Source organism: Rhinopithecus roxellana, chromosome 9, assembly GCF_007565055.1.
Source record: "Rhinopithecus roxellana isolate Shanxi Qingling chromosome 9, ASM756505v1, whole genome shotgun sequence".
In the NCBI taxonomy this organism is placed as follows: Eukaryota; Metazoa; Chordata; class Mammalia; order Primates; family Cercopithecidae; genus Rhinopithecus; species Rhinopithecus roxellana.
The window spans coordinates 115,356,372-115,375,369 of NC_044557.1; the positions used below are offsets into that span (position 1 = coordinate 115,356,372).

The 18,998-nt window shown below is 39.2% G+C and overlaps 1 protein-coding gene and 1 long non-coding RNA gene across 2 annotated transcripts in view; one reads left to right on the forward strand and one right to left on the reverse strand.

Annotated features, from left to right (window-relative positions):
- The window catches only part of LOC115899690, a 280,503-nt gene that overhangs the window by 173,520 nt on the left and 87,985 nt on the right, over window positions 1–18,998 (forward strand). The window lies entirely within an intron of this gene.
- TRPA1 (transient receptor potential cation channel subfamily A member 1) overlaps window positions 15,661–18,998 on the reverse strand; it is a 60,309-nt gene continuing 56,971 nt past the window's right edge. Inside the window, exons 26-27 of the mRNA XM_010358799.2 lie at window positions 18,174–18,271; window positions 15,661–17,517 (exon numbers count right to left, since the gene is read on the reverse strand). Coding sequence (XP_010357101.1) covers window positions 17,307–17,517; window positions 18,174–18,271 — 309 coding nt within the window. The 3' untranslated portion in view covers window positions 15,661–17,306. The remainder of the gene's footprint in view (window positions 17,518–18,173; window positions 18,272–18,998) is intronic.

An 18,998-nucleotide genomic window follows, 5' to 3' on the forward strand; every position in this document is an offset into this window, starting at 1 on the left:
AAGATCTTACCTAAAATATGTCATTAACTAGTTTCTACCCTACTTCCCTAAGACTGGTCATTCTACTTAACAGTTCACTTCTTGCAAGCCATTGTGGACAGTTGTGCCTTTCAGAGACCAGACTGGCCAAGTCCTCTCTGTCTTTTAGTGAAAGCCCACTCTCCTAGGAAATGCTTCTGTTCTAAGACTCAACATTCCCTGTTAGGTGAGGTAACTGACATTAGAAATGGCCTCCCCCTTTAGAGCTGGCCCTGTATACACAGGTAATGTAATTTTGTATTTTTTTCTATTCACTGTGGTAGAGATTGCTGGTTGACTTGCCAACATCTATTGGCCCATTCCTCTAAATAACAGAACGTTTATCTGGGCACACACCTGTGTGGAATTAGCATGGTATTTCCCAGTCTCTCTTAAAGAAAAATGTGGCCACTTTACTAAGTTCAGGTAATGGCATTTAAGTAAATGATGATGTGTAGATTGCCGGAGCCTTCTTTAAGAGACAGCTGGTGTACCCCTTTTTCCTATCCCTTCCTTTAATCCACCGCTTGGAACATGGATGCTCACATTTTGAATCCTGAGGACAAGCACTACTTGCCTGGATAGTAGGGTGATAGGATTATGTGGAACAGAGTTGCCATATTAGCCTATTAGTCTAGTAGGACTCACTTTTAGACTTTGTTTATAGAGATAAATAAATTTTATTTGTATTATTTTTTAAAGCATCGTTATTTTGAGTTTTGCTTTTGCAGATAGATCTGTCTTTTGTTGTATTCCCCTCCTTCCCCCAAAATTCTTATGTTGAAGCACTAACCCAAGGTACTTCAGAATGTGACTTTACTTGGAAAAAGGGTCATTGCAGATGTAATTATTAATAGTTAAGATGAGGTCATTAAAGTGGTCTCTAATCCAATATGACTGCTCTTCTTATAAAAGGGGAAATCGGGACACAAAGGCAGACACACACACACACACACACACACACACACACACACAGACACAGAATGCTCTGTGTAGATGAAGGGATGGATCCAGGTGATGCCTCTATAAACAAATAAATGGCAAAGATTGCCAGCAAATCACCAGAAGCTAGGAATGAGGTTTGGAGCAGATTCTCTCTCACAGCTCTGAGAAGGAATCAAGCCTGCTGACATCTTGGCAAGCTTCTAGAACTCTGAGACAATAAATGTCTGTTATTTATTGTCTAGCCCTAGCAAACCGATATACAATCTTAGCCAATTTAAGACTGACTAGAATAACCTTAGCTTAATCTAGGGCAATTTTCACACCATTCAGACAGCAGAAACTATGTACATATATCCATGTGCCCATCTGAACTTCTATCATAATTTCTCAGCCTATCAATTTTAGCAGTGTGGCCAAATGTCAGTTTCTTTGGAATGCCAAAATAAGGGAATTTTGTTGTGGCTGTCCTGTGAAAATGAAGCTCTGTCACAGAGGAGTGTGTGAGCCAAATCCAAATATTGAGTTTATTTTACCCTCTAAATAGAATATTTTCACCCCAGTGAAGCAATTGTAAGCATCTCATCCAAAGCATATTCACTATCCTTGAGTATTCTTGGTTGCTTATTGAATGAATAAGTGAATGAGGTGGATTTGGCTGACACTAACCTTCGGGATTACCTCACAGCTTGCCAGTGGCAAGCTTAGTAAGTACTGGGCCACAGTGTCTGAGGATAGGTCTCTAGAGTCATATGTCTCTAAGTACAAATGCTAGCCTCCTGTATTAGTCTGTTTTCATGCTGTTGATGAAGCCATACCCAAGACAGGGTAATTTACAAAATAAAGGGTTTTAATTGGACTTACAGTTCCACATCACTGGGGAAGTCTCACAATCATGGTGGAAGGCAAGGAGGAGCAAGTCACATCTTACATGGATGGCAGCAGACAGAATGAGAGCCAAGCAAAATGGATTTCCCCTTATGAAACCATCAGATCTTGTGAGACTTATTCACTACCATGAGAACAGTATGGGGAAAACCACCCCCATGATTCAACTATCTCCCATCAGGTCCCTTCCACACACAACATGTGGGAATTCAAGATGAGATTTGGGTGGGGACACAGCCAAACCATATCACCTCCTTTTCTAGTTGCTTGGTTTGGAATAGTTATGTAATCTTTTTGAGCTTCAATTTCCTCATCTATAAAATAGGGAAGACACTAGTTACTCTCTTATAGGGTAGTTATGATTTATTTTATGTGAAATGTTTAGAATGGTTCATGTCATGATGTACTGCAGTTGGTTTGCACTGGCTCACAATGACTGATAGTGCACCTTTTTTCTGATTTTGCCAATATTCTCATCCTCACATCCAGTGACATCATATTGATATCTTGAAATTAATTGACCATGGTGAGAATATTTACACTGTAGATATTTGCAAATACTATACAACAGGGGCTAGCTTGCCAGCACACCATCAGTTAGATGACATCGGTAAGTTCTGTGTAAAATTTAAGATTATTATTACTCAGTAGGTACTCCTGCTCCCTTATGGTTTTGAGAAAGCATTCTGCTAGTTAAATAAATCATTTTGAATTAAAATAACACTGATAGGACTCCTTTAGCAATGTTTTACCTCTTGGGAATCACTGCCTACATTTGTGGTCTATAAATCTGAATCCTTAATTCACTCGGATGGATTTTTGGCTCAATGGAAGTAAGATCTTTTCTCACTGCTGTAGCCCCCACACATGGCACAGGCCTGGGACAGAGTGGGCACTCATAAATATTTGTTAAGTGAAAAAATAAATGAATGAAAGTATCTGAAACACTTGCATTTTCAAAAGGTTTTGACATCTATTTCCTTTTCTTCTCAAAGCTACCCTTTGAGATGGATAGGTCCTATTTTATCTCCATTGCATTGATGAAGAAACTGCAATGTAAAGAGGTGTCTAATTAGTGATTTACTTCCTTTCATCATATATGTCCATTACACCAGTGTTTCCCAAAATGTGTTCTATAGATCATAAATCCTGAAGGATGTTAATAGTTATTATGTGCCAGGGGACCCGTGGGTATATAAGTTTGGAAAATAGTGAAGTAAAAAAAAAAATGGTTTACTTACTACAAGTTTTCTCAGAGCCTTATTAAGCCAATGTGCATTGTGAATTTGGGAGGTAGTGGAGATAGCTTAAGTATGCAGCATTTCCTATATTTGACTATAGTTTGCTTGATTGTTTCTTTTTTGTTTGTTTGTTTGTTTGTTTGTTTGAGATAGGGTCTTGCTCTGTTGCCCAGGCTTGGCTGGAGTTCAGTATCATGATCTCAGCTCACTGCAAGCTCCACCTCCCGGGTTCATGCCATTCTCCTGCCTCAGTCTCCCGAGTAGCTGGAACTACAGGTGTCCGCCACCATGCCCCACTAATTTTTTGTATTTTTAGTAGAGAAGGGTTTTCACTGTGTTAGCCAGGATGGTGTCGATCTCTTGACCTCATGATCTGCCCACCTTGGCCTCCCAAAGTGCTGGGATTGCAGGTGTGAGCCACCGTGCTGGCCACTTGATTGATTTTAAATGAAGCATCCAGCAGTGTTAGTGTGAAACTTCATTAGGTAGTACTTTTCAGACCTTAACTTGCATATGAATTGCCAAGGGAACTTATTAAAATACAAATTCTGATGAGGAGGGAAGAGTGCCTAGGGTGGGGACCTGAGATCCCACATTTCTTTTTTTTTTTTTCTTCTTCTTTTATTTGAAGCAAGGTCTCACTCTGTCACCCAGGCTGAGGTTCAGTGGCATGATCACAGCTCACTGGATCCTCAACTCCTCGGCTCAGATGATCATCCCACCTCAGCCTCCCAGGTAGCTGGGACAACAGGAGCATGCCACCACATCTAGCTCATTTTTATTTATTTATTTTTTTGAGACAGAGTCTCACTCTGTTGCCCAGGCTGGAGTGTAGTGGTGCATCTCAGCTCACTGCAAGCTCCACCTCCCGGGTTCACGCCATTCTCCTGCCTCAGCCTCCCGAGTAGTTGGGACTACAGGCGCCTGCCACCACGCCTGGCTAATTTTTTTTGTATTTTTAGTAGAGACGGGGTTTCACCATGTTAGCCAGGATGGTCTCGATCTCCTGACCTCGTGATCTGCCCGCCTCGGCTTCCCAAAGTGCTGGGATTAGAGGCGTGAGCCACCACGTCCGGCCATCTAGCTCATTTTTGTATTTTTTTGTGGAGACAGGGTCTTGTTTTGTTGCCCAGTCTGATCTTGAACTACTGAACTCAAGCAATCCACGTGCTTCGGCCTCCCAAAGCTCTGGCATTACAGGCGTGAACCACCATTCCTGACCAGAGATCTTGTATGTCTAACAGGCTCTCAGAGGGTGCCCATGCTGCTGGCCCACAGGCCACACCTTGAATAGCAAGGCACCAGAACATACAAGAGTCAAGAAGAAATGGCATCTTATTGAAAGAGCAAATGAGAACACTAAAACACCCTATCCACCCTCAGGACCAGCTGTTACAGAAGCATGTTGTTTAGAGGGCTGAGGAAATAAGGGACAAACCTCCTTATGATGAGCAAGAAATGGAGGAACATAGAGCTAAACTAAATAGCTGGAGTAAGGCAGGTCCCTTCAGCTGAAGTCTAGTGGTGAATTAATTATTGAAGGGACACACAGATGGCTAAAAGGACCCTTGATTTCTTTGTGAACTAAAGTAACTTCATTTTTGTCATTTTAAAACCTAGGTTCAAGGAGAAGAGAACAAGGCCTACTACTGGTTCAGACTTATTGTTTCCCCTCTCTATCCACAAACTCAACTTCCATGAGTTATTAGTTTAAAAAAAAACCAAAACTTTTTAATTATTCAAAATGGAATATGAATGTTAGAAATTGGAAGGGAAAAATGGGGACTGACATAAAAAGAGATTAGCCTGGGTCAGGTGAGGGAGTAACGCTATACAATGTATTCAGCTATTTAAAGGCTTCAGAAATGCTCCTATCTCATACAGACTCATCTTCCTGACCTCATCTGGTCCCTGCTCTGACCTGGAAACTTAGCTTGGGTACCTGTGTTTCTCCAGCAGTGGTTGTTCTCTGCTGCTGCCTTGAACTAGCAGACCTCTCTTTCCTAGTTCCTTGGCAACAGTGTTCTAATAACCTTTGCGGGTCACATAGTTCCTCAGTGTGGAGCTGGGATTAGGCTAATGGAGGTGTGATAAGACTCTCCCACAATGTGTCTATCAATGATTCACTTCTACTAATTATAACTTGACATGTTTTGATAACTTAATGAAAGCAAAAAGGTTAATAACTCATGACTTCCTTGTTGGTCAAATCTTTATCCATGTAAAGCAATAATTTTGCATAATTTTATATTTTTTCCCTTGCATTCTTTGGGTTAAGTTCATTTTGTCACTCCTGCTGTTTATATTGGTATATTTATTTGTTCATCTTTTTATGATACTAGTTTAGATTATTCTCTAGGGATTATATTTTTTAACCCAGAAAGGGAGTATTTTGTTTTTTGCTGAAGTTCAGATTAGTTGTCAGAACTGATAGATTTTATTTTACTTGTGTAGTCTTGTTTATGTTTTTGCATTTGTGTAGGTCTTGATGTTTTCTTTTAATTTTTTAAGTTTTTCTTATATTGCCTGTTTTGTTTCTTTATATCTTTTTTTTGTATGTACTAATGAGTACTTATTCTGTTTAAATTATATATATATATATATATATATATTTTTTTTTTTTTTTTTTTTTTTTTTTTTTTGAGGCGGAGTCTCACTCTGTCACTCAGGCTGGAGTGCAATGGCACGATCTCTTGCTCACTGCAAGCTCTGCCTGCCGGATTCACATCATTCTCCTGCCTCAGAAGCTGGGACTACAGGAGCCCACCACTGTGCCTGGCTAACTTTTTGTATTTTTAGTAGAGACTGGGTTTCACCATGTTAGCCAGGATGGTCTCAATCTCTTGACCTCGTGATCAGCCTGCCTCGGCCTCCCAAAGTGCTGGGATTACAGGCGTGAGCCACTGCACCCTGCCTGAATTATATTCTTGATTATCTAACAATTAAAAAAAGAATTATCCACCCTCTATTTTTTAGTTACAAGTATGTTATGAAGCAGTATCTTTAATTTGAATAGAATTGAGTCCTTGCTAAGAAAAATGAATGAGATAAGGTATTTCATCTTCTGTTCACCACCCATACCTGTGAAAGCCAGTCTGACTTTTTACATCTGTCAGTGATCAATACTGAAGATACAATCTGTAGTTACAAAGTGGTTGGCTTGGGCTTTGAAATGTAAACAGTGATAATTTATGAACGGGTTTGTCATCTTCCCAAAAATATCTGCCCATGTGCCCTGTGTCATAACACATTCGTGCTACTGCATTCCTTGTCTGTTGTGACATTCGTTGATTAGTAAATATTTATAGGTGTCTCTTGTAACAAAGATTGGCTTTGGGCACGATTAATTAAAAATAAATTTTAAAATATCATAAAAGAACTATGTAGTGTCCAAGAAGACCTTAGAAAATATTCTTTTCTTCATGTTTCTGCCCTGTGTTGTATTGCTCTTGTCTTATCTGGTAGAATTGTCATATATGTCAAATGGGTAGCCTCATTATGATGAAAAATGAAACAAAAGATGCCTTTTTTCCATTACCCTTACCCTGAAATAGCCAAAATATACACATATGGCACCAGAAGAACAGGGAGTTTGCCTTTTTCTAGCTTGTTTTAAAAGTGTAGTGCAGACAAACTAAATCCAGCTGGGAATTCTGTGGGTCACAAACATGAGGTGGTGCAGAATTGAAACCTCTGTCTACAGCAGACTCTCAGAAGATTTACGTGCAAGGTTAAGCTAGCATATTTTTGTTTGTGTTGCCTTAAATCTTCTCCTTTGAAGGTTATGATAGCTGCTCAGTGACTAAGTGGTTATTTTTTTAAATCAGTGATACATTCGTTGTTTAGAAAGCATCTGATACTTCTTGTCTTAATAAAAATTTTTAACAACAGATAAAACTCTGTATGTGAGCATATCTCAAGTGTATAATCCTAGTTTGCTATTTACCCATCTGATTTGTGTAACATTATACTGTCATTTAAAATATACTTTTTAAGCCAGATTTTGCATTTTAAAAGTTATATTTAGTAATAACTCTCAGTACACTTACTTATAAATAGTACCTATAAAGTTTTTACAGACTGTAAAACTGTATTTACTCATCCCTGTAAGCTTACATTTTATAGCTAATTACTATTTTCTGACACTTTATGTATATATACATATATTTTTTCTTGAAAATGATTTCCAAAAATATTTATTTAAATGCAAATCATAACGATAAGTGAAAACATTTAAAATATGTACTTATTTTTGTAATTGCCATTCTAAATAATTTAATCAAAACACCCCCATTCTGATTTCATTCCCATTCATCTTTTCCAAGAAGTTAAGAACCTGAGTTTTAAAAAACACTGTACCCAAGCAGCAAATTTGCAACAAACTTGAAAGGCCTGCCACATGTTTTGGCTCTATTGACCCTAATACTTTTCCAATTAAAAAAAAAAAAAAAAAACTTAACAAAAAATAGACTGGAATGATTACCTTAAGCCACTTGGCACTTTGGGGCTTTATTTTATTCTGTTTTCAAACTGGCATGTGATAATTGAATTTTCTTGGGGAAAACTCAAAGCAGCAATCCAGCTTTTTAGGCAAAAACTCCACAAAAAAGACACTCCACTTGATGAATCTCCACTCGCAAAGAACATTAGTGAAGCCCTGGTGGTATTATCTTTGATAACAAAGAATCACCACATTTTGATGATTCTCATTCTAAGTGCTAAGACTTAAAATGGCAATATAAAACATGGCTCAAAATGTTTTAGTAGAATTTAGCTTTATCTCTTGTTGACTTTTCTTTATAGTTAAAAAAAATAGAAACCACTTTAAAAACATAAAATTTTGAAAAAATAGACATGTCACATATGCAATTTACTTCATATTGTGAAATTAACATGGTACGTATTTCTTTTTTTTTTTATTTTTTTTTTATTATACTTTAAGTTCTAGGGTACATGTGCATAACGTGCAGGTTTGTTACATATGTATACTTATGCCATGTTGGTGTGCTGCACCCATCAACTCGTCAGCACCCATCAATTCAGCATTTATATCATGTATAACTCCCCAATGCAATCCCTCCCTCCTCCCCCCTCCCCATGATAGGCCCCAGTGTGTGATGTTCCCCTTCCCGAGTCCAAGTGATCTCATTGTTCAGTTCCCACCTATGAGTGAGAACATGCAGTGTTTGGTTTTCTCTTCTTGTGATCGTTTGCTAAGAATGATGGTTTCCAGCTGCATCCATGTCCCTACAAAGGACACAAACTCATCCTTTTTTATGGCTGCATAGTATTCCATGGTGTATATGTGCCACATTTTCTTAATCCAGTCTGTCACAGATGGACATTTGGGTTGATTCCAAGTCTTTGCTATTGTGAATAGGGCCGCAATAAACATACGTGTGCATGTGTCTTTGTAGTAGAATAATTTATAATCCTTTGGGTATATACCCAGTAGTGGGATGGCTGGGTCATATGGTACATCTAGTTCTAGATCCTTGAGGAATTGCCATACTGTTTTCCATAATGGTTGAACTAGTTTACAATCCCACCAACAGTGTAAAAGTGTTCCTATTTCTCCACATCCTCTCCAACACCTGTTGTTTCCTGACTTCTTAATGATTGCCATTCTAACTGGTGTGAGATGGTATCTCATTGTGGTTTTGATTTGCATTTCTCTGATGGCGAGTGATGATGAGCATGTTTTCATGTGTCTGTTGGCTGTATGAATGTCTACTTTTGAGAAATGTCTGTTCATATCCTTTGCCCACTTTTTGATGGGGTTGTTTGTTTTTTTCTTGTATATTTGTTTGAGTTCTTTGTAGATTCTGGATATTAGCCCTTTGTCAGATGAGTAGGTTGCAAAAATTTTCTCCCATTCTGTAAGTTGCCTGTTCACTCTGATGGTAGTTTCTTTTGCTGTGCAGAAGCTCTTTAGTTTAATTAGATCCCATTTGTCAATTTTGGCTTTTGCTGCCGTTGCTTTTGGTGTTTTAGACATGAAGTCCTTGCCCATGCCTATGTCCTGAATGGTACTACCTAGATTTTCTTCTAGGGTTTTTATGGTATTAGGTCTAACATTTAAGTCTCTAATCCATCTTTAATTAATCTTCGTATAAGGGGTAAGGAAAGGATCCAGTTTCAGCTTTCTACTTATGGCTAGCCAATTTTCCCAGCACCATTTATTAAATAGGGATTCCTTTCCCCATTTCTTGTTTCTCTCAGGTTTGTCAAAGATCAGATGGCTGTAGATGTGTGGTATTATTTCTGAGGACTCTGTTCTGTTCCATTGGTCTATATCTCTGTTTTGGTACCAGTACCATGCTGTTTTGGTTACTGTAGCCTTGTAGTATAGTTTGAAGTCAGGTAGCGTGACGCCTCCAGCTTTGTCCTTTTGACTTAGGATTGTCTTGGCAATGCGGGCTCTTTTTTGGTTCCATATGAACTTTAAAGCAGTTTTTTCCAATTCTGTGAAGAAACTCATTGGTAGCTTGATGGGGATGGCATTGAATCTATAAATAACCTTGGGCAGTATGGCCATTTTCACGATATTGATTCTTCCTATCCATGAGCATGGTATGTTCTTCCATTTGTTAGTGTCCTCTTTTATTTCACTGAGCAGTGGTTTGTAGTTCTCCTTGAAGAGGTCCTTTACATCCCTTGTAAGCTGGATTCCTAGGTATTTTATTCTCCTTGAAGCAATTGTGAATGGAAGTTCATTCCTGATTTGGCTCTCTGCTTGTCTGTTACTGGTGTATAAGAATGCTTGTGATTTTTGCACATTAATTTTGTATCATGGTACATATTTCAAAGGTTTGATAAAGCTCTGTGCGTTGGCATTCACTAGTTGATGGAAACTTTCAAAATCTCTGATCCTCTGGCTGGTTATTTACTGACAGTGTCCTTTATGGACTTGTGTCTTATCAACTTGAAGAACTGATGTGGCAGCATAGAAACAGGATGTTAAAAGGTACAGTCAGATCTTGCACACTGAGTGTTAAGTTTACAGTAATTTGGATGAGCGAAGGGCCATTTCATCATCTTATCAACTGAGAAGGAATGGCAGAGCTGACCACTAGACAGTGATGCTATAGAGGTTTTAGAGGCACAACTCGGTTTTATACTTGGGAATGAGACAGGAGTTCAGCAGGACTGGTTTTACAAGATACAAATCACAAAGACCTTGCTGGTAAAACAGGATGCAATAAAGAAGCCAGCGAAAATCCGCCAAAACCAAGATGGCAAAACAAGTGAGTTCTGGTCATCCTCACTGCTCATTATATTCTAATTATAATACATTAGCATACTAAAAGAAGAGCCCACTGGTGCCACAACAGTTTACAAATGCCATGGCAACATCTGGAAGTTAACCTATATGGTCTTTAAGTGGGAGGAACCCTCAGTTCTGGTAATTTCCTGCTCCTTTCTCAGGAAACTCATGAATAATCCACCCCTTATTTATCATATGATCAAGAAATAACCATAAAAATAGTCAACCAGCAGCCCTTAGGGCTTCACTGCCGGAAGAGTAGCCACTCTTTTATTCCTTTACTGTTTGATAAACTTGCTTTCACTTTATTCTATTGGCTTGCTCTTGAATTTTTTCTTGCAGAAAGCTAAAAACTCTTGTGGACTCCTGGGTTGAGCCCCAGTTTCAGCATTTGCCCTGCGACAAATAAAGAGACTATTTGATTTAATAAATTTTCCATCTTACTTACATTTGGGTGATTTTAGCATATTTATAATTGGGAAAGTTTTCAAAGTGATACTGGATGGTGACAAATGTACACATTTTTACAATTCAGTATTATAGCTCTCCAAGAGTTTTCTGGTTTCTTTTACCACACTCAGAATTTGAAAGGCAACCATCTGGGTCATGAAGATGCTTGCTGATCAACTGCTGGAGTAGAAGAGACTGCTGGGGTAGAAGAGATTTTAAGTCCCTTGCTGAAGACTGCAGTTTGGCTTACTGGTTTTAGTTATTTACACGACCTAACCTGTATCTCAAGGACTGTGAACACCACTCATCACAGAAAACTTGGTACTTGGAGGTTTATCGGATTATGAAAGATTTTGTATCTGCCTGTGGTATCCTGAAAGTACAGACACCTGCAGTCTTGAACCTCAGCTTCTGGATTATTTCAATTATGAATTCTTTAGAGAGTTTTTTTTCTTTTTCTTTTTTATTTTTGAGACAGGGACTTGCTCTGTTGTCCAGGTTGGAGTGCAGTGGTGCAGTAACAGCTCACTGAAGCCTTGACCTCACTGAGTTCAAGTGACCCTCCTACTTCAGTCTCTTGAGTAGCTATGACTATAGGTGCCTGCCACCATGACAGGCTATTTTTTTAATTTTTGTAGATAGGGGGTCTCACTATATTGCCCAGACTGGTCTCAAACTCTAGGACTCAAGCAATCTTCCCACTGTGGTCTCCCAAAGTGTTGGGATCATAGATATGAGCCACTTCCCCTGGCCTTAGGTAGTTTTGGTTCCTTCAGAATTAATGATCTGCATCTGCCATCTGCAAGGCCTGTGGATCTCCACTGATTTACAGGGGGTTTGCCATTACTGAGTTGACTTGTAGACAGAAAAACAAACTGCCTTTGTTGAACCATTTGGTTTTTCCTCATATTTTTCTCTTTTGTGAAAGGCCTTAACCGAAGATCCCTGCTTTGCATCTGGAATATGCCTGCAGTAATGTTTGTTAAGAAATTTGAGTTTGAGAGTAACTGTTCCTGTGGGGCTGTAGAAGAGCTGGTTGTTATTCTAATAGATTCCTGACCCTTGCTATTGCTTCAAATTAGATTGTTGCAAGTTTAGAAGGTGCAGGTGAAGTTTTCCTTTTAGGTTTTGCTGGTACTGACACAAGCACAGACATGCTGCCCATGAGCGATAATCTCCATCTTCTTCATCCTCCTCCCCATGAATTTTTAAAACAACCCAAATTACCTCTGATAACTGTCTCTTCTGAGAGTTTTCTCCCTCAATACTTATGTTTTTCAGACTTGGTTCTGGAGAGCGGATTATGTCTTATTTAAGCTGTTAAGTATTTGTGATTCACATAAAAGTATAGTGTTCCTTCCTTCTCTGTGGGGGGAATCATGAATATCACTGAACCCTATATATACACATATATATGTATATACATATGTACACATTTTTGTATATATACACCCTATATATACACATATATATGTATATACATATGTGTATATATATATACACACACATTATGTTTTCTCACATACATACATACTTATAATAAAGTTTAGTTTATAAATCAGGCATAAAAAGAAATAATATTAACTAATAATAAAATAGGGCAATTATATAACAATATACTAAATTTATGTGACTGTAGTCTTTTACTGTCAAAATATCTTATTGTACTGTACTCACCTCTTTTCTGATCGTGGTAGACCGAGGATAACTGAAACTTTAGAAAGAGAAACTAGGGATAAGGGAGGACTATCGTACCACTTTATACACCTGTTTTGTGCATCTATTTATTGGCAGTCTGTATTATCTGAAGCAATTGAAATGAAAACTTTTTAAATAAGTGCCACCATCTGCCTTTGGACTTGCAGATTCTCGATAAATCTCAATAGAAAAAGGAACAGAAGCATATGTTAATGTCGCTGTAGGTTTTCCTCAGATGAGAGATCCTCCTGCACACAAGGGAGGTCTCAATGAGGTCTTTTGGTTCCAGCTCAGTATCAATTACACCCCTAAAGGCCCAGGTTTCCCTCAGCGGTTTCCTTGTTGATGTTTGCAGCTCAGGATCATGCTTCCTTTTGCCTCCTAGAAACCTGTGGAAATGCTGGACACCTTGCGTAGGGTGTCTGGAGCTGGAAATGGCAAGGGGTAGCCCACATCTTCCTGTCTTCTGTTGTCTCCTATCACTTCACTAAAACTATCAAGCAAAATCAGAGCCAAATGACAAGACGACTTGCTTCAGATTCTAGAAATCAGCCCAGTTTAGTTCACTCTGTGGCTTCATGATGGTTTAAACTTCATGATGGGTTAAACAACTTCACTCAGCTGTATTTAACAATTATGCCCTAAGTCTGAAGTCTATGACTCAGGCTTCCTGACTTCAATGTCTGCTCACTTGTTTTTATTGTTTGTGGTATCCCATGTCTCTTAACCTTAAAATGCCCTTACCTATGAATGTTACATTGCAGATATCCACTCAGTAACCTCTGAAGTATAAAGTCAATGAAGAAAGTGTGCTCTTTTGTCTGATTCTTATTTAGGAGATAGTATAGTTTTGCATTAAGAACACAAAATCTAGAAGCAGACTGCCTGAGTTTTCATCTCAGCAATGTGACCTCGAACAAGCTACTCAGCCTAGAAGTGTCATGATTTGTTTTACAAAACAAGGATGATAATTATCATAGCGCCTACCACATAGGTTTTGAGAATCAAGTGAGTTAGTACATAGTACTTGGAACAGTGCCTGATACACAGAAAACTTCATAAGCCTTTTCTTTTTGCTATTATCTAATGTGCTCACATAAAAATGTCCAAAATGGTTAAAAAATATTCATTGATGATGATTTACTTTGACTTGCAAGGAGTTGGGGCTCCATCAATGTTTAATGAATTGAGTCTAAAGCAAAAATAAAGATGACAAAGGTGCTGAAATATTTTAATCACAATTTTCTCTAAATATAAAGTTTTTATTTTACTACACACATTCCAGGATTTGTTTGGCTGAGGGGATTCAGAAGTACATGGGAAGGCCGGGCGCGGTGGCTCAAGCCTGTAATCCCAGCACTTTGGGAGGCCGAGACGGGCGGATCACGAGGTCAGGAGATCGAGACCATCCTGGCTAACACGGTGAAACCCCGTCTCTACTAAAAACTACAAAAAACTAGCCGGGCGACGTGGCGGCGCCTGTAGTCCCAGCTACCCGGGAGGCTGAGACAGGAGAATGGCGTGAACCCGGGAGGCGGAGCTTGCAGTGAGCTGAGATCCGGCCACAGCACTCCAGCCTGGGTGACAGAGCGAGACTCCGTCTCAAAAAAAAAAAAAAAAAAAAAACAGAAGTACATGGGAGCTTCAATTTATATCAGGCTGCTAATTAATTAACTGCTAAAGAAGTTCCATGGGTAATTGGTATGATGTGAAAATCCTAGTGCTTTGTAACTCCCTTTAGCTCAGGTAAATCGGTTTTCCTGAACACATTGCAATAGTGTTTACTGAGTTAGGTACTCTGTATGCGTGTGGTTGTCCAATTCTACCAACACCATAAAGAATATATTCTATCACCACCATTTTAGAGAGGAGGACACATGCCCAGAGTCACTCGACCAATAGAATTAGAGTCAATATGAAGGCACAAGTTGCTTCTTGCAAAACACAAGCCTTTCAAGTGCCCATGCTAATCATAGTTAACAATCATTAAAACAACAGCCCAGATTGAAGCGGTGGGAACAAAAAGGCAGAAAAGTGGTGTTTAATGCTTCTTCCACCACTTAGAGGCAAGTCATTCAACTTCTCTAGGACACAGTATCAACAGAAAAAGGACACTAAACCACTTTTCTGAGGCAGACTGCGCCAGTTTTCTTGCAGTCTTTCAGGTCTACAGTATTTATTATTTTCACTGATTTCTCTGATTTGCCTATATGTATTTGTTGAGCATCTGTTATGTGCAAGGAACAGTGCTAGAAGCCCCACAAGATGAAAAAAAAATGAAATAGGATGTAATTCTTTGCCTCCTTTGAGACTACTGGTGATAGTGACCCATTAAGCTCGGGGAGTCTACCCTCTAGTTGGGGGACGACGTGGCAAGTCACAGTCACCGTTAACAGGCTGCAGTAGCAGAGGAGAAGTGCAGTCTGTGCCAGTTCAGAGGAGGTAGGAAGCATAATGAGTGGGGAGCATTAGGAAAAGACTTCAAGGTGAAGATGCCATTTAAACTGAGCTTTAAGAGTTAGAGAGGGGAAATTCTGGCTGGAAGAGAATAGAGTTGGAGGTAGGGAGTTGGGAAAACATAGTGTCTTCATGAAACAATGGTCTTCCAATTTGGGTGAAATGAAGAATACTGGAAGATAATGCTAATTTGGATTGAGAAGCCAGGTTAAGAAGATTAGGTTACTTATGAAGAAAAAGAAAACGTTCAAGCTTTTTAGCATGGGTGTGAAGGCTTAGAGCTTCACTTTAGGAAGATTAACTCAATTTAGTATGTTGAGTCCTTTTGAGTCTAGGAGCCTGAGAGAATCCTGGTACCACTGATGGAAAACAGGAAGTCCAGAGGAGTTGGTTTGTTTCTCTTACCACCAAATTCAGGTTTCTATGTAATTAATTTGAAGAACTGCAGAAATGTTGGACTGGATTTTAGGAGAAGGAGCAGAAGTGAGGAAACAGAGGAAACACAGTCAGGTACAGACCTCAGGGATGTACACATGGAGTTAGTTGGCAGGAAATAGAAGCCAGTCAGGAAAGAAAGAAGCAATCAGTGGAAACAGTGGAAAAGCAGTTCTGTGTTTGGGGCTAAAGGAGAAAGAACTGAGAAAATCAATGAAGACCATTAAATTATAAGCTTCTTGAGAGTACAGGTTGATGAGATTGTTGTAAGACAATCCGTTTATTTAAATATTTCCCACGACAGGCATGGTACAGTGTTTCTCACATTCTTAGCACTCAGTGAATTTTGACTGATATCTATATTGTGCAATGCCATACAAGGTTTGAAGAAAGGGAAGACTGAAAAGACCATTTGTCTTTATGATCAAGAGATCTTTGGTTATTGCTCCTGTATTGTGATTCTCCAGGCTTTCTGTTTTAAGAAACATAAAGAACACAGATATTATTCATATCAAAGATTAAGGCATATACAACATTCCCTCTAGGCCGTGTGTTGTGTTGGACCATGAATGTAAAAGTGTCTGGTTTTGTAATAGTACATATTGTCCCTTAGCACTCTGCTGGTTTGTATGAATATCAGTATGTTTGAGAATGTATGCAGGAAGGTGGAAGTAAACAAGCTGTCCAACTCTAGAAAAGTCCAGTGTGGTGGGTGCCCACAATGAAATAGTAAGCCGCATCAAAAGCCCTGTACTAGATGGAATACAGTAACACAATTGTATCTTGTAAACATCATGTCCAGTGAAAAGGAGTAAGAAACAGAAATGAGTAAAAAAAAATAAGAAATAAGTGAGATGAGAAATAAGAATCAAAAAACAGAAATAAAAGCTACAGCATAATAACATCTGTGTAAATAATAACAGACTCAAAATAACACTGTACAGCATAACACAAGGACACATACTTAGCCAAAGACATATCCATTAGAGTGAATGTCTCCTGGGGGTAGTGAAGGAATAAACATCCAAATCAGGATGATGGAGAAAATCAGACAAAACAAGAGAAGGACCTTGAAAAGATTAATGATGAGGTATGTAATTAATTCATGATTTGAGTAGACATCAAAAGAAAAAAGGGAATATGTGATGGAGGCGTGTTTTTTCAAATCTCAAACAAAGGTTCATACAATAATGACAGAGATACTATATAGGTTTTACATTTATTATGCTCATTGGCAAACAAAAACAGAAACAACATATATTATCTACAGTAAAATTCGTGCATATGATAAGGCCTATTAATTTTTGCTTCAACTATATGGCTCAAAGTGACATCAGGTGTGTTGGGGACAGCAAGAAGAGTGGGGCTATTCATCACAGTAGGAACAGAATAGTGCACATGGTGCCACCCACAGGTTCTTTCAACATGAAGAAGCTTTCCAAGAAGCAGCTTAGGTTAGATAGACCTCAACCTAATATTTAAGGCTATCATCTAAGGCATTATTAATACTTGTGACTATTTTCTAGGGCATCACATGTTATGCAATTAGCAAGCAGGAATTTAGTACTGACATTTGCATTCTAGCTTAATAGTTACATTTATTACTTCTTTTCATTAAAAATGTGTGTTCTAGCAAATTCATTTTCTACCCATTCAAATAATGAGATTATCTCTCATAAAAGTCAAGTCCAATTTGAACATATCTACAAAGATATCCCCAATACATAGTGATTGGTAGAAAATATGAGTAGAGGATAAAAGATGGTTTACTTTTATATAGCATGCAGGAACCATGATTTCACACGTAGTGAAATCAGATTTCTGCTTCTTCCTCACTCTTTTTAAACTGAAAATTAGAACCAGCAAGTCATGCACCCCCCTATTAGAAGCCTCATTGAAGGTCTGAGGAGCTAAGGCTCAAGATGGTGTGTTTTTGCCTTGACTGCTCTCAACACAGTATTCCATCTGCTATTCCTTTGTTCCATCTGCTCTTTCTTAAACCTGTCTTGAAAAGAACAATGGTTATCTTCATCCTCTGTCTCAGAGATGATCTCCATCTTCTGAATGATCAGTTTAATGAGCTCATGCTGTTTTTCCAGGAGAAAAGTAAGATCCTTCAGCCTAAAAGGACATACACATTTCATGAATTTATTTTCACTTATTCTTTTAGCCCTTCTGAATGTAGGAAGGCATAGGTTTTAACCTCGGTAGTCACAATCCTTCCAGGAAACACAATGTTTTTGAAGTTTAAATGATTTTTCCCAAAGTTACACTGTTAGTTCATGGCTAGTTTATTTTTGTTCCCAGTTTACAGGTAAGAAACTATTATAGAGAAAGGTTAAGCAGCTTGCCCAGTGTCACAGTTATTAAGTACCTGGTTGAATAGGGGTTTGAACTCAGGTACTAACTGTAAAACCCTCATGCTTAACCACTGCCCACCACATAGTTACTCCAGGGATCTTCAAAAGCTTTCAGAGCTTTGCTTTATGAATTCAGATGAAGAATACAGTTTATGATACTACCTCCAAGAGAAAGGAAATCAGCATTTTAATTTTTATTCACTTATTATTGGAAGCCAAACTGATTGGTGAATAGCGGCAAATATGTTGTTGGTTCTAAAGAATATCTCATGACTCTCAATACACTAGCTACAGCTGTCAATAAAGCATGACTATTATAAAATAAATAAACACCAATATAAAATATAACCTTATATTGTGCATTATTATTTATGAGTTTTAAATTTCTCAAGTACAGATAGAAGGAAAAATACATACCGGTATTTCTGCTTTAATATTTCCATTTCTAAAGATGTATCAGCATTTGGTATTTCTTGTCTTATTTCTCCAGTGCAAAATAAAAAACGGAATATATGCTGCTGGATAAAAACATAGTAGTGGAGTCGGGGCGGAGCAAGATGGCCGAATAGGAACAACTCCAGTCTCCAACTCCCAGCGCGAGCGACACAGAAGACCGGTGATTTCTGTATTTTCAACTGAGGTACTGGGGTCATCTCACTAGGGAGTGCCGGACAATCGGTGCTGGTCAGCTGCTGCAGCCTGACCAGCAAGAGCTGAAGCAGGGCGAGGCATCGCCTCACCTGGAAGCGCAAGGGGGAAGGGGATCCGTTTTCCTAGCCAGGGGAACTGAGACACACAACACCTGGAAAATCGGGTAACTCCCACCCCAATACTGCGCTGTAAGCATACAGGCATTCCAGGAGAATATATCCCACACCTGGCCGGGAGGGTCCCACGCCCACGAAGCCTCCCTCACTGCTAACACAGCAGTCTGCCGCGATCTATCCGCAAGGCAGCAGCGAGGCTGGGGGAGGGGCGCCCGCCATTGCTGAGGCTTAAGTAGGTAAACAAAGCCGCTGGGAAGCTCGAACTGGGTGGAGCTCACAGCAGCTCAAGGAAGCCTGCCTGTCTCTGTAGTCTCCACCTCTGGGGACAGCGCACAGCTGAAGACCAACAGGGGAAGTAGCGGGAGCCGGTGCAGACGCGAACGACCCTGTCTGACAGCTTTGGGGAGAGCCGCGGATCTCCCAACGCGGAGGTTGAGATCTGAGAACGGACAGACTGCCTGCTCAGGTGTGTCCC